This window comes from Corvus moneduloides, chromosome Z (genome assembly GCF_009650955.1).
Source record: "Corvus moneduloides isolate bCorMon1 chromosome Z, bCorMon1.pri, whole genome shotgun sequence".
Lineage (NCBI taxonomy): Eukaryota > Metazoa > Chordata > Aves > Passeriformes > Corvidae > Corvus > Corvus moneduloides.
Window position 1 is genome coordinate 38,686,332 of NC_045511.1, and position 16,283 is coordinate 38,702,614.

General features: G+C 37.3%; 1 protein-coding gene across 4 annotated transcripts in view; it reads left to right on the top strand.

The window, feature by feature from the left end:
• Positions 1–16,283, top strand: part of TUT7 (terminal uridylyl transferase 7) — a 34,844-nt gene that overhangs the window by 1,183 nt on the left and 17,378 nt on the right. For 2 of the 4 annotated variants that reach the window (XM_032095947.1, XM_032095948.1), the window contains exons 2-12: positions 814–1,340; positions 5,542–5,717; positions 6,255–6,371; positions 7,111–7,288; positions 7,789–7,877; positions 8,803–8,854; positions 10,578–10,647; positions 11,513–11,639; positions 12,383–12,502; positions 14,969–15,100; positions 15,831–16,011. In XM_032095947.1, coding sequence (XP_031951838.1) covers positions 845–1,340; positions 5,542–5,717; positions 6,255–6,371; positions 7,111–7,288; positions 7,789–7,877; positions 8,803–8,854; positions 10,578–10,647; positions 11,513–11,639; positions 12,383–12,502; positions 14,969–15,100; positions 15,831–16,011 — 1,738 coding nt within the window. In that variant the 5' untranslated portion in view covers positions 814–844. Of the gene's footprint in view, positions 1–813; positions 1,341–5,541; positions 5,718–6,254; positions 6,372–7,110; positions 7,289–7,788; positions 7,878–8,802; positions 8,855–10,577; positions 10,648–11,512; positions 11,640–12,382; positions 12,503–14,968; positions 15,101–15,830; positions 16,012–16,283 lie in introns of those variants that run through there. The other 2 variants (XM_032095946.1, XM_032095949.1) reach the window with 1 other exon arrangement.

Below are 16,283 nucleotides of genomic sequence, written 5' to 3' on the forward strand. Positions count from 1 at the left end.
GTTGTATGTGTCTATATTTAAATCATAAAATATTCAGTGTTGATGAGACCACTGCCTCAGCATGTTTTACACAGTCTCTTCCTGTAGTTCCCCCTTTCATAGTCCACATGGCTTACTGGCAACATTGGAGTTAGAGCTCTGTGGAAGTGTTTTGCAGTAAGAACATGGATGTAACCAAGGAAAGGGGGGTGGTTATGCAAGCAGTTCAGTGGCCCAGATGTTTCAGACATTGCTAAAATAATATGAAATTGGAGTGTTTAATTCTGAGTAATGTGAGGTGTCACAATGGTGGTCTGGTTAAAATGTGCAGAGTGCTCATTGTTTCTAAATCATTATATCATATTTACCTTATAGCTGGATTGCAGCTTAGCTTCTGCATCTCTTTGATGACACAATTTTCATTCTTAACAAGATGAACAGTGTCTACTGTGGGCAAGGAGGAATATTTTGATATGCAGAATGGCCTTGGGGCCATCCTTGTTTTCACCTCCTACATAATCTGCATGCCATGAAATTCCTTCAGCATTTCTTTCACAGCTTGCCTGTACTGAGCTGCGACTGACGTAGAGTCTTAAAATTTCCTATCTGTCCTAAAGGCGTCTAGACCTTAGTGCCTGGAAAAGCCATAGGCTGTCTCTGGATTTTATGAACCACCCATAGGTGTTAGACGTTCTATGAGAAGAGACCTAGCTAAGATTTGGAGTGCCTTTTCTTGCCTTGGTTCAAGATTGTTGAGATTTCCATGGCAATTAATACCTAGTGTTTATTGCTTGATTGATTTTAAAGTACAGCTTTTACCTTTTTGATTTCTAGGTGGGAGTCACTAAATTGAACAGCAATAATCATGGGAGATGCTGCAAAACCTTGCTTTGCCAAACAAAATAAGGAACAGGAAATTTTGCATCAAGAACAATTAAAAGAAAGTCCCTTACAAAAAGGCTACGAAGTCATGGATGAATATGGCAGTGGCTATAGCAATAAAATAGATACCAGCCTGCAAAAGAAAAAGGGAGCTCCAGGTCATTATGGAAGCAGTCCCAGGCGAGGGCCACGTAGTGTTTTGAGTAGCCCAAATTCACTTAAAAACACAACTTACAGTCAAGGCTCAAAGTTAAATGATATCCAAAGAGACCAAAGGAAGAAGTGGGTATCCGATGACCACCGTAGTGCTTCTGACACCTGGAGAGAGTACCGATCTGTTGCCTGGATTCCTGGGCATGGCAGGACAAGAAAGGACTCTTTTCATGAGGTGGAAGGTGGTGGAAACAGAAATGTAAGACGACAACTTCAGGAAGATTTAATGAGCAAAGATGTGCCAGACATGCAGAAAAGAAGTTCTGGTAATCACATGTTTGTTTGTTTTTACATAGCTATCCAGTAAAGTAGCTTCCTACATGTGTTACTGAAAAGTAAAATTTCAAGATTCACTATTAAAGCAAAAAAGCGTTTTTGTTCTCTCCTGTATTGCAAACTATTGACTGCACTGTACTTGTAGCACTTTAGACAAATTGTTTCAGCAATTGTTTTATAGACTGTGTTGTCTTTGTAGTTTGGTTTGTGAGTGGTAGAGGTAGGTAGGTTGCAGCATCTGTGTAGTGTCCCTGTTTGCAGTTTTCCCTGTACAGTTTGGTGTAATCTGTCATGGCTGGTAGGGGATCTTTCAATTAAGCTGATAACAGGGTAAGATTTTTGGAGCTACCAATGAGGTCTTTAAAGATGTGTCTTAATGAAGATTGAAAACAATGCCATGTAAGTATTTTGAGAATTTAGTACAGCAATAACACAAATCTAGTTCTCCATACATATTGAACTTCCCTGTGTGCAGTTGGTACTAATAATGAGCATACAAACCCAAAGCATTGAAATGTGAGGAAGGACTGGCTTAGAGATGGTTAAGTGATCGATACCATAATATTTTCATTTAATGCAAGTAAAGCAGAAAAAGGGAACTTCAAAGAATATAGAGAATATAACTACATAAAATAAGAAAGACTAAAGCATGGATGCGGTGCTGCTAACGTGGAACACCAGTTGACAAGAAACCTGTCTTGTTTTGGTTAAGAGCGGGAGCCAAAGAAAGTAGTGATCAGACCCTCTGCTGAGAAAAAAAGCTACTGCTGCTTGGTACCCGGAAGCCCAGGAATTAAATGTCCTTTCCTTTGGTAGTAGCTGTAACGAGAAAGATAAACTGTGAACAGGTGCCCAGTGTCCCTCATTGTTAGAAGTAAGTTGCACACTGCTCAACCTCACATGAGGAGAGAGTAGAGTGTTTTCATAAGTTTTTTCTTCCGTTTACTTGATGTAATGAACTTTTTTCTTCAACTTCAGTAACTCACTGAAATAGATACTTGGAGCAATTGGCAGTCATACTTGAGAGCTTTGGGGAAGTGAGCTACTGATTACAGGAAAGTGCAAGTGGAATTAAAATAATTGGTGTGCAACTTTAATCTTGGGAGCCAATTTTGGAGCAAATAATGTAATATACTGAAAGGTATCTGAAAGGTAACAAAGATAAGTAGTAGTTAATAATGGATTTGTTAAGGAAAAGGTATGCCAAGCCCTAATTTATTTCTTTAAAATAGTTATCAGTCCCCTGTGGACATGGGAAAGGCAGTTGGTAGATATTGCTGGTAGTAGTACTGTACTACTTTAGATACTCTTATATGACAGTTCCGTAAGTAAACTAGTGGAAAATTATCTGGATTAAATTAATGTAAGAGACTTGCAGAGCTGATTAGGTAACTATACTCAGAAACTACTAAAGATTTTGTCAGTTAAAGAAAGTAGTGAGCGAACATCTAGTGAGTGAGGATTCTATTCCATTCAATGTTTATTATACAACTCTAACGATGAATGAAGACACCACACTTAGTCATTGTGTGCTCTGAAAATTGAATATGCTGTGGAGCTGGTAGGAATGGAATGCAGCAAAGCAGGAAGGTCAATTAAAGTAACTTTGCACAATTGGAGAAATGACCTACATATAGAATGAAATACAAAGGATGTGTAAATGCCATTGTTAAGTAGGAATATCAGCTGTGAAAATAAAGGAGGAAAACTTAGTATAAAATAATATTTTTTTCAGAGAAGAATCTGAAATGATAGTGAATCAGAAGATGATAATGAGCAGTTATTATCATGGGGTTGTGAGGCATGAGAAAAGACTCACAGCCTGAAGTACTCCTTTTTCTCAGTCTTTGTAAACTCAGTTGCAATCCTTCATCCAGTTTTGGCACCCCACTTGTATGAATAAAAGGGAAGCTGTCCAAACAAAAGCAAGAAGGTTGTGAAGACACTGAGGAAACAGAAGCTGTTCTGTGAACAACTGTGAACAATGCCCAATCTTTTTGCAAAATGAAAAGTGTAGGGAGACATAGTTACAATCTTCCTCTGTCTAGGATGGCCATAAAAAACTGATGTATTTTTTTCCAGTAGATGGAACACAAAGCAATGGGACTAAAATTGAGCAAGAAAGGTTCAGATGAGGAATAAAGGGCAACGTTTAGAGTTTCTAAAGATAAAGGTAGGGAAGTTCTGGAGACGTTGTCTGGGCAGCTCATGGAAAAGGTACCTGAAGGCCTTTAAGAGCAGGTTAGCTGAGCATTGCTCAGATCTGACAGAGTTCATTTCATCCTGCTGTGAAGCACTGGCATGGCTTAGCTCACGTCTTGAAGTTCCTTCAGAAGTTCTGTGTCAAGTAGCAAAATCAATGAAATTGTTTCTTTTAGCATTTATTTGAAATACTTTGTGCAGTTGTCCTTTTCATTACCTTCATGTCTTTTTTATTGTGGCTTATATGGAGTTTACCAAATATCTGAGACACTGTTTTGTCTGCAAGAGCTTTGTCTTTAACTTGTCTTTAGTTCTTCATTTAATCATGAACTTACAATTAGATTGTCACTCCTGTACCTACCAGAAGTATTTTTTAAATTTGTGATTTTTTTTTTAGGAAGTCTTCTTTTAATTTATAACTTTTTTTTTTAAGTTATTTGTTGGCTACAGAAACAATTGATAAGTAGGTAGTTGTCAGAGGCTTTTCTGTGAAGACATTAATACACCTTCAGGTTCTGTCTACACCGATTAGTTAAAAATGTAGTCAAATAGATGTGGCGCATCTTAGGAATTTGAGCAGAAGTGTCAGAGCAAAAATGGAGGGTATGTGGAAGGTTCAGAATCTCAGACTTTTGTTTTTGTTTCCTTGATTCCTTGGGAGTACTGCTTTTGCAACCTGTTAAGCCTAAATTCTCTTTATTCCAGCTTAAACTTGTGCTGCCGCTGAAAGAAAGAAATTATTACATTACCATTTTTGTCCTGATACTATTTACACCACTAACACGTGTGTGCTGCTTAGTGAACTGAATCAAATAACTGGTTACAAATACACAACTGTGTTGTTTCTCTTTTGCCAATTATTAGAGACAAAAATTGTGGTCACAGGAAAGAAACTCCAGAAATGTATTTGGCAGAGCAGTTTATCTGGGGTGGGTTTTTTGGTCTTTTTATTACAAATTATAGCCTCATGCTGTGATAAAAGTTTGGGAGTCTAGGGAAGTTGCATAAACTTTCTTAGAAGAAGGGAACTTTAGAAATTCCGTGCTATACATCCTGTATAGCTGTACAAATGAAAGGCAAGATGTGATCTGAAGTCATGTGTGAAAATCTGACCTGTGTATATTTATTCCTGAGATGATTTTTAGAGGTATTGGCTTTGGGCCAATAGCAACTTCTGCTTCAGAATGATGACAAAATTTGCTTTAAAGTAGAAGTGGCACCTACATTAATTTGTTCCAGAAGTTTTGCTGTAAACACAAGAAGTTTTTTAAGCATTATTATTATGACAGTGTTACAGCTTTATTAAGCAATGTGCACATACTTAGCAAGTCCATTCTTTAGTCTCTGTAGTCAGCAGTGGTGCTTACTTTTTTTCACTTGCTTATTTAATGTTGTGGAGTTAGTACTGATCCACATACTGGCTTAACTGAGAGGCAGATTAGATTATCACTGGTAATCATCCCTTGTTAATAAAACGTCAAATGTGAGCTATGCCATGACACTGCCATATCATAGTGCTGCTAGCTCTTACAAGTCATTCAAATTGGCCTACACTTTTTAATTCTGTCATACTTGTAGTCTAACTTAGTAGCCTAAAAAAGCCTGACCAGGAATCCTGAAACCTTTCAGTATATTCTGTCTTTTCATTATAATGGCATACAGGTGTATAAATTCCATTTAGTTCTTTTTTTTTTTTTTTTTTTTTTTGCTAGTTTTAACAAAGGTATCTAAATAAGGTCATTGTCTTCAGAGGGACAAATTAGTTGATTTATTAGTAGTTTAGGACAAAGGTACTATAGGTAATAATACTAATACACTTACTATTATCAGACTTGCACAGAACAGATTGTGAAACCATACCAGGTAGGTGAATTCTTTGACTCTTATATAAGTAGAATGTTAATTAAGGAAAAAATTCTTTAAAAGGCTGTGGGGCACTCTGAAGTTATTTGACACATTGACACATTTGTTCTCATAACTCTTTATAAGAAATGAAGAAGCTTAGAAAACCAAGAAGATCAAGAAGAACTAGGAAAGATGAGTATGATCATGATGAAGTGGATGGTCCAGTCATAGATGAATCTGTGCTGTCAGCAAAAGAACTTCTGGGGCTGCAGCAAGCTGAAGAACGATTGAAGCGAGACTACATTTATAGACTGAAGAAGGTGCCACTGTCTTTACTTGTATAGATAGACCTCTCCTATTTATTTTTTTTCCTGTAAATACATTGTAGAGGGTAGACCTTGAGCAGTATCTCTGATTGTAGCTAGAAAGTTTAGTTACAGAATTTAAGTAACGGTATTGCTGTTAATGAATTATAAAAAGAAGATGGGTTGTCTTTTGGGCATTTTTTTCTACAGTATAACAGTTCAAGCTCAAAAAATGGCTTCTCCTTTAGTTCATGAAATAATAACAAATCTTATATGTTAAAATGCTGGAGTAATTGTTTGTTCAATTAATAGACTCTTCCATGGGCATTGGGTATTTTTTCCTGTAAAAGATAGGGTTTTGGGTGTGATTGACATGGTATCATTCTTCTGACATTATACTTGATGTGCAAACTTTTTGATGGCAGATACGGAGTTAGGGAAGCTGAAGTGAGTGGGTGTAGATTTTAGTCATTCAACTTAGCAAGGGTATTGAGTGAAGTGAAAGTAATATCTTTATATATTTTAGGGAGTTTTTTACTGTCTTTATTTTAGCAACCTCGAAACTACCCATCAGCAAAATATACCTGCAAACTGTGTGATGTTTTGATTGAGTCAGTGGCTTTTGCTCATAAGCATATTAAAGACAAAAGACACAAGAAAATCGTAAAGGTGAGTTAAGGACAAGAAAAAGTATAATCTGTAGCTTAATTAAACCTTCCTTACCCTGCTAATGATTATGAAACTGCACTGCTTTTAAAATCGTTCTGCATTTAATTTTTACCATGTTTCAATCTTTTTGAAAACTGTTACATAGTGATACTGATAAAAACAGTAAACTTGGGACATGGACTTTGCAATGAGGAGTAGCAATATGCAAATACAGTTGGTATGGCAGAATTAGCAATGATAACTTGCATGTCAGAGTGAATATTTCAGTTCAGAAATACTGTAAAAATTAAGCACTTGTGGAGTACTACAGACTTGTTTATATGTAAAGGAAATAGATTTGTTTTGAGCATAAGTATCAAAATAAATTTCAGCATAACATCAATTTTACCTTTTTTTTTTTTTTTTAATGTCTTCTACGTTCTCTGCTTGAAGTGGACAAAATATGTCATATGCAGATTTCCTGTTTCTTCCTCTTTAGCTCCTAACTTTTCACACCTCAGAGGTGATGAAAGAATTTGTGACTTTTTTTTTTTCACGTGCCAAGTACAAGTATATATACACCTCTGAATGTTACTGAGGCCTCCTGGAGTATCAGATTCTTTATTGCTTCCAGTTACCTACATTACCTGGAAAATCTGTGGTGGTGGTGGTATTACTTGGGATGAGTTGTTGGCATTAATTCTAGCATGTTAAGCAACTCAAGAAACGCAGTTGAACATTGGTCTTTTTTTCTTGAAAGGAAAAGCAAGAAGAACAACTGCTGACTGCTCTTCCTCCTCCAACGCCTTCCCAGATACAAGCTATTGGTGTTGCTATTGGAAATGTAGTGCAGGAGTTTGGCTTAAATAATGAAGATCTAGAAGAAAGGCTTAACATTAAAACAACAATGGAAAACTTGCTGCGTCAAAAATTGCCAGGTATTATTTGCAGTTTGTTTTAAGTGTTAGATGTGCCAGCTTAAAAACAAAATAACAACAACAAAAACTGAACAAACGAAAAAGAAAACAAGCAGAAAAAAATCCCCAACAGCTTATGAAATGAAAACTGAATTAAAAATCTTGTCTCTCTAAATTCTAAACCAGCATGTTTAGTTACTAGTCTGTTGAACAACATGATGCAGTAATATAACACTGTTTCAGAATTAAATTACAATGGTGCTCATGACCCAAACAAGCCTCAAGTAAACAGTGAAGATGAGAAGGATGTGGGAAGGATTTGACCTTCTTGATAAGCCTTTACCAACAACAGCATGGAAGGCAGGATTTAGTAATAAATCTGGGCTGTTGGAAGACCCTTCTGGTTTTCCTGTGCTTATCAAAACCAGGTGTAGGTTTAAGATTTATTAACAATGCTGTAAAGTAGCTACAGACTTAGAGTTAGGCATAGTGTAAATGAAGTATAATTCTTTTTGTTGCAGAGTGTTCATTAAGATTGTATGGCTCCTCCTATAGCAGATTTGGTTTCAAAACTTCAGACATAAACATAGATACCCAGTTTCCTGCCAATGTAAGTAAGGCTATTTTATTAAGTATGTGTAAATGGTTTTGAATGTTTGCATCTTCATGTAGATTATATTTTAAATGTATTTTCTAGTGTGGTAGTAACACTTTCTCTAAAAGCCCATTGGGTAAAACAGAGCTGGTCTGGTCTTAAAATAACATTCCTTTCTTCACAGAACAGTAGTGATCAGGCAGCATAATACAGCTTTGTGTTTTATTGAAACTTCTTCTGAAAACACTTAAAACATCTGTACTCTAGCAGTCCTATGAGACAGACGATTATTTATATTCTCTAACAGCTGGAATAAGTGATACTTCTGTGATCTTGTTTCCATACTGATCCTAGTTTTGTACTGATATATTTACACACGCACGTTTTGACTACTAGGTTATATTTGAGCCGTGAAACCATGTTACTATTTTTTTGTGGAGCCTTGATTTGTCATGTTGTTTCTGTGTGTCTTTGTGCTTGAACACTGAAAAGGAATTAAGAACTTGATTCCATACATAAACTTACTCCTGCTGTAGTTGATTTGGCGGTCCCATTGTTAGAGTTAGCATTTCCTTTAGGAAACAAAGAGTGATCTAAGTTCATAAAATGCGTATAATTTTAAAAAGCTGTAATTCCAGTCTTTAACATGATGTAAGTCCACTGTGTCAGAATGAAGAGGTATTTAAGCACACTGAAACAGTAATTCTGTTGGTGGGGGTTTTCTTACCATAACAAAGTCTTTGATAGAAGTAAAAGTAACTTTACTAAAAATTACTCCGGGATTATTTTTTCATCTTCAAAACAAAGAGAGTTCCTGTTCCTTTGGTCCAACTTAACAATACTCTAGTACACCTAGAGGCAGTTTTAAATCTGAGTTGTAGAAAATCACCTTTTTGACAAGTGATTGATACAAAACCAGCTTTATTCCTTTTATTGACAGATGACTCAACCAGATGTTCTCTTACTTGTGCAAGAAAGTCTGCAGAACAGTGGTAAGAAAAAATTGCTGCCTTCTCGATTTCATTAAACTATTGCTGCTTAGTATTGTTGAATTTCACCTCTGCTGAATAGGTACACCACATGCTATTCTTTTTTAGAAAGATATGAGATTGAAAAATACTGCAGGAAAGAATACATTGACAGAACTACTTTTGGTTTAATGTTCGAGTGTTATGAGGGCTAAAGTTCTGTTGTTTTTGATGATGCGAGAAATTCCTAGTGGGAAGCTTTCTTCTACATTGTAAGTGAAGATGTCATTACACATGAGAGAGACTCTGCTCCCTTCCCAGCCTGCTCTATTAGCCATGCATAGTACAGAAAGTAGCCTAAGTTCCTTAATATGTAACAGAAACCAGTAATATACTTTAACATTGTGGTCTCTTTCCTGTAATTATGTGCGTGTGTCTGTTAGTGCATGTGATGACCATGTACAGATGACTGCTTCCAGACACATGGGGTTTTTTTCAGGTAACAAATGTAACTCTGTGCATTGATACAGTGAAGTAAAGTTTAAGATCCTTTAAAAAATGCACTTACTCAAACCAATTCAAGCATATGCAAGCAGGAAAAAAATGAAATTATTGGCCGGGGGTGTGAAAACTGTTCTTTTAAAATGCAGATTGCAAAGAGTAGCTTCACTGCTTTCTTGCCTTGCTTTATGCCCTCAGTTGGGGAACTAGACAGTACGGTTCAAAACATGCATATTTACTGACCTACATTTTCTCAGTGGCACCCCCACCATTGTTGTATGTGTATTTTATTGTCTGGAGCATTATGGTCTTTGAGAATGGGGTTATTTTTCAGTCATATTAGAGGAATGAATACCCAGATCTTGTAAGAAGTTAGGCTTTCCAATGTATCTCAAAAGCAAGTAATATTTTTATTAACATGTTGTACAAAGTCTTCTCTGTGAGTGAGAAGATACAGCCATAAAGCATTAGGTGTCTGAGGTACCCCAGTGGCAAGAGCAAGATAATTTTCAATGAAATTAGGTGTACTGTTGGCTAAGTAACATCACAAAAATCTTGTCATTTCAGAATTTTTAAGAATCTAAAATGGCTTCATAGTTTCCTCTCTTCATGGCCAGTGAAACAGTGAGGCATCAAAAATTCAGTTTGGATCAATAAACACCACTTAGAGGAAGGACCAGGGTTGCTGGCAGTTGAATCATATTTGGAAAAATTATATAAAGAATAAGAACAAAAAAAATAGAAAAAGCATAGCAAAAGGACATTACATCATGTAGGCGAACCTGTTCTACATGTACATAAAGCACTGTCAGATAACCAGGGAGAACAAATTTATTTCTGTATAGTAGTGTTGTAACACTCTGGTTTTTTATTTTTCACACTAACGTTGTTCCACAGGTGTTGTCAGTCTGTCTATATGCCTGAATTGCTGAACCCAGCTCTTAACCAGAATATACTTCCTTAATTGTACCTACTGTGTATATATGAATTTCGAAAGTTCTGGTTTTCCTCAGTATTTTCCTATTAGTGCTCATTGTATAAACCATATTCTTCCCATCACATGTGAAACACTTAAATTAATCCCATCACTCTTGTAAATTATCATAGATACTTTATTTTTCTCAACATAAGTCATTGTATTAGAAGCTGAAATTCTACCTGTACTCCTCTAGTTGCAACCTGTTCAACATATTTTTTGTCAACACCATGCTTAATGTGGCTTCTTCCTTTTCTCTCTCCCACTTAGAATCTTTTACGGAAGTTGATGCAGATTTCCATGCTAGAGTACCAGTGGTGGTGTGCAGAGAAAAGCAAAGGTCTCAGTTGTCACTTTGTGTGTTCTAATAGTATATAGCAATGTAAATTATATTACCAACACCTGATAAATGACGTTTCTGTACTAAATTATTACAGTTCCATGGATCTTGAAACACAAACTAACACTCATGGGCAAGTCATTCCTAGCCTAGAATAAGAGGGTAAGGGTTGTTCTGTCCTCAGCTGTGTATTTCCCAACCCCTTCAACCATTATGGCTTCCAGCATGTACCCTTACCCTTCCATTTGGGATTATTGCTTAAGCAGAAACTTTCCTTTCTTATAGGTAGTGTACATACCGCATTAAATTATGGATTTCTGTAAGGATAAGAACAGTTTGCTTAGCTTTGCTAGTATTTTGAGAACAAGTGAAAAATAATTTATTTTGCCCATTTGATGAATATCAGTTAAGATTCATGAAACATTCTATAAACAGCTACTGATAAAAATATTACCAGTTATTTGCTGCTACCTTGATTTTTCAGTGTTTAAAAATATTTCATGTTCTGTGAAAACAGCATAGAAACTGTTTGAATGGTGGGTGTCGTATGGGAAGACATTTTTGTTTCATGAAGGAAATTAATACTATAACTTTTTCAATTCAGTAAATTCTTATCATTAGAAAAAATATTTAAATTTGAACTGTATCTTAAAACACTTGTACAGAAAATTATAATGCATATATTCTCAACCTAACCATAAATCAAATTAGTATTGCATGCTGCTTTTCATGCAGAGATGCTGTCTTTGAGAGGCGGTCAAGGCTTTCCTCGCAGCCTTCTGCTACACTGTTCTGTGAGATGTTATCTGACCTATGGGTGTTCTTACAAAACCTCCAAGATCTTTTGTTTCTTTTTGGATTTTAGTGGCCTTATTTGTAAAGTGAGTGCAGGGAATGAGAACGCTTGTCTGACAACAAACCATTTGGCTACACTCGGAAAGCTGGAACCTACTATCGTACCTTTAGTGATTGCCTTCAGGTACTGGGCAAAGGTGAGAGTCATTTATATTCCCTTATCTGTCAATAAATATTGAATGAACTTTGATATTATGCCTGTAGTTATAGTTTAGAAAACAGTTGTTGAAACAGTCCTTTAAAAAAAGAGTTGGAATAAGGACGTAAGTTTTTATAAAATGTAAATTTTATAAATTATATAATTATCATTTGTGTGTGATAATGTTCCACTAAATTTCAAAAGCAGAATTTTAAGCTTCATTCAGTAGCATGCAGACTGTAAGTATCCTGCTCTGTTACCAAACTAGTCAGAGGAATGTATATGAAATGGAATTGCTAGTTTCTCATATACTTAATCCATCATGAAAAAAAAAAAATTAAAAACTGTCTCTATTGTCGATGAAAACAGTCTTGTGAATTAACATAACTTGTTCTAAAATTTGTGTCTGCAATTAAAATATTAATTTAAAAAATGGAACAACTTTCCACGTGTACTGTATCTATGCAAAAGGAGCTATCATTTTTGAAAATATGTATGTATATATATACTGTCTGTTTTGCTAGTCTGTGTCGTATGGCTCTTACACTGAAAACGTTGTGGTGGTATGGTAGTAACTGGAGTAAATATGCAGTCCTTGAGAACAAATTCCATCTGATAAGAGCTCAGAGATATCTGAGTTCCTGCTAGTGTTCAATATGACTGATTTCTGAACAGTAATTAAGCAAACAGTTTTCATAGTACCACTTGAAACTTTAATGACTGCACAATTTGTTTTTACAGTTGTGCTGTGTTGATCGTCCTGAAGAGGGAGGCTTGTCACCTTATGTGTTCGCTTTAATGGTTATTTTCTTTCTACAACAGAGGAAAGAGCCTTTTCTACCTGTCTATTTGGGATCATGGGTATGTGTGTTAATATGCTGAATAGTACGAATGAGAGGACCAGTCACTTGTGGTATATAATCTGTCAGCTCTATGCTACTCTGAGCAAGCTGTAAGCAAGCCATTCCTGCAGGAATTAAGCATATGAATTCATCTGTGAATTCATCATCATTCAATGACTACACTTAACTTTAGTATGCCTAGCTGTAAGGCTGCATTTCACAATCCTAGTCATTGAAGTAAGTGCTCTGTTGCCCCTTCTATAAGTAAGGAGAGCTGGGCATTGAATAATGCATTTTGCAACAATTTACTTCCTCATTTTTTTGAGCCTTTCTTCCAGACTCTTGAGAACTCAATCCACATAGCTACGTCCCAAAACAATGTCTTGGAATTTGACATCTAATTCTCCAAAACGTAGACCATGGTTGGGGAGCACACTGATGTGATACCTGCTGAAGGGATCGCATTAGCAGTTTAGAGCATGTATTTCTTGGGTTTAGAAACTGAAATGCATCTTGATGTCAGGAGTTGTATTATGGATGCCGATCCAGAATCCAATTCTCCAGGACACCGTTTATGTGTTATATTCACGGCACCCATTTTTGTACTTACAGTCTCTTGTTATGTTTAGCATGCGTGTTGCAGTTCCTCTAATTAATAACATGAACCTTGCAGTTAACAATTTTCTCTAGTAAGTTACTGACTCATTTGGAAGCCTCTCCACTCTCTGAACTGGATTAGAAAAATGTCCTGTTGTGTATGGCCATGTAATTAAAAGAGAAATATTTATGCTTGTCTAATGTGCAAAGAAGTCACACAATTTTCTGTTCCAGTGCTTGGTCAGCCACACAGTAAAGAAGGTCTTTCTCATATTTAGGTGGAACTTTCTGTGCATCAGTTTCCCCTCCCAGGGAAAACTGCTGTAGTGGGTTGACCCTGGCTGGGTGCCAGGTGCAGCTAAGTCACTCTGTCACTCCCTTTCCCTTTGAGACAGGGGAAAGAGTAAGATGGAGAGCAGCCAGCAGGGTGAGATAAAGCAGTTTTACTACAGTAAAAGAAAAAGAATAAGCAGAGATTTGTGTGTGCAAAAGCTGAAGGGGAAAAAAAGGTCAATCTCTGTTTCCCATTAGCAGCGATGTTCAGGCACTTCCCAGGAAGCAGGGCTTCAGCGCACATAACGGTTGCTCTGAAAGGCAAACATTGGAACTTCATTAATGCCCCCCCCCTTCCTCCTCTCTCTCTCAGCTTATATATCTGAGCTGATGTGATATGGTATGGAATTTGATTGATTTGGGTCAGCTGGCCTGGTTGTATCTCCTCCCAGGCTCTTGCCCACTCCCATCCCCTTTGGTGGGGGGAAGGAATGTCAGAGGGGCAAAGCTGCTCAGCAGTAGCCAAAACACTGGTCTGTTACCAGTACTCTTCCAGCTACTGATCCAAAGCACAGCACTGGGAGGGCTGCAAGCTTTATCTCAGTCAGACCCAAACTGAGGCCCATTGCCTCTTGTCCTGTTGCTTGGCACCACCTGGATCTGTCCTCTTGACACCCTCCCTTCAGATACTCAGATATGGATGAGGTCCTCTCTGAGTTGCCACTTTTCAAGGCTGAACAAGCCCAGCTCCCTCAGCCTTTCCTCATAAGAGAAGTGCTCTAGTCCTTTAATTATCTTTGTAGCCCTTTGCTGGACCCACTCCAGGAGTTCCATGTCTCCCTTGCACTGAGGCGCCCAGAACTGGACACAGCACTCCAGATGTGCCTCACCAGGGCACAGTAGAGGGACAGGATCACCCCCCTTGTCCTGCTGGCAATGCTCCTCCTAATGCACCCCAGGACACCATTGGCCTTCTTGGCCCCCAGGGCACACTGCTGGCTCATGGACAGTTTGTTGTGCACCAGGACCCCCACGTCCTCCTCAGAGCTGCTTTCCAGCAGATCAGCCCAAGCCTGTGCTGGCACTTTGGGTTATTCCTCCCCATTGGAATGAAGGACCCTGCTTTTCCTTTTGTTGAACTTCAGACAGTTCTTCTCTGCCCATCTTCCTACCCTGTCAAGGCTGCATCCTGGGGTATTGGCCACTGCTTCCAGCTTTGTGTCATCTGGACCTGCTGAGGAGGCATCTGTCCCTCTGAGTCACTGCTGAACAAATTTAACAACACTGGGCCCAGTATTGACCCGTGGGGGATACCACTTGGGACAGGCCCATGTTTAGACCCTGTGCCACTGATTACAACCTTCTGGGATCTGCCATTCATCCAGTTTTCAGTCCACCTCACTGTCCATATTTCCTGAGTGTGGACACAAGCACACCCTTCCAAGACCATTGAGAGTTTTTTGCAGAGAAGTTTGGGGAGAAGATAGAGAAAAAGGTTGGGACATATTCTAGACCTGGAACAGGTGTTTTTAAACTTTGTTCTACTGTGATGTGAGGACTAAAATTTAAAGTTCACATGATGTTCTATGGTGGTTTTTTTTTTTATTTCCTCTAGATTGGAGGATTCTCATTAAACAAATTAACTAATTTTCATCTGAGAGAAGTCAAGAATGATGCTGTGGTTTGGGAGCATAACCCCGCTGATGATTCTGATTTGCCACAAGAAACTTCCCCTAGAAGGGGCAAGGTCTGAACTTTTATATATTTATTTCTGTAGTAGTCTAGCAGTCATTGCTGTTCTTAGAAGAACAAAATTTCAGTTTTGTGTTTGTTTCAAAACCATGAGCTGAACTAAGAGATTGCATGACTGCTTGCTTCAAGGTCTGTTGTGCTTAGCTCTTGGCGCTAAGGAGCTGGCAGGAAAATAGATACAATTTCAAACTCTTTGATAAGACCCTGAATTTTAATCTACCAGGGATAATGTAGTTTACAGAGGGAGCAGTTTTCTCTTGGAAGGAGATTAAGCATATGAAAAATATTTCCTCTTTGCTTTGAACTGTTCTTACAAATTATTTCTGTTATAACAACTTTGTAAGAAACAGTATCAGTATGTGATTGCATGTTGTGCCAGTTAACAATTCAGCCTAGACTTTGCTAAAAAATAGGCTGTATAATCCATTCTGTCCTGTTAGATGAGATACATTTCTTTCTTTGAAATTTATAAGTTATGGCATAAACACTTAAAGAAGCAATTGTTATTAATTATTGATGCTAGTCTTTACCATTGCTGCAGCCTTTCATTTTCAAGTTTTATACAATCTCTTCCACCTTTTTAATTGCAGTTTTTATTGCAATTGCAGGAGTAGAGAAGCAATGATAAGTTCTGTCATACTAGGTTACAGATAAAATGAAGGAAGTGTAACAGCTAAACGCCTGTCAACTAAATGCTATTTAAGGTTTTCTTCTGTAATTGACAGGTTCCCTTAGTATTTGATTTAAGTCAGCAGTGTTCAGCACCCGTTGGTCAGCTCTGGCTTGAACTGCTTCGTTTCTATGCTTTGGAGTTCAATATGGCTGATTTGGTTATTAGCATACGACTCAAAGAACCAGTGTCTCGTGAATCAAAGGACTGGCCTAAAAAGCGCATTGCTGTGGAAGGTATCTAAATATGTCTCAACAAACTTCAAAGAGCTATAACTCTAATTTTTATATGGTGGTGACTTGGCTATTGATACTGTGTTACATCTTAGAAATTTTGAATATTGGACTGATTATAGTAGAATATTTTTTTTAAAAAATCAGTTTAATATTTCTATTGGGTGTTATTTTCAACATTATCAGAAATAATTAAGTGAACTTAAAATTTCAGCAGAATTGTGTCTTCAGCACAATTCGTAGATCTTGTGTCCTTACACAATGTTTAAGAGTAG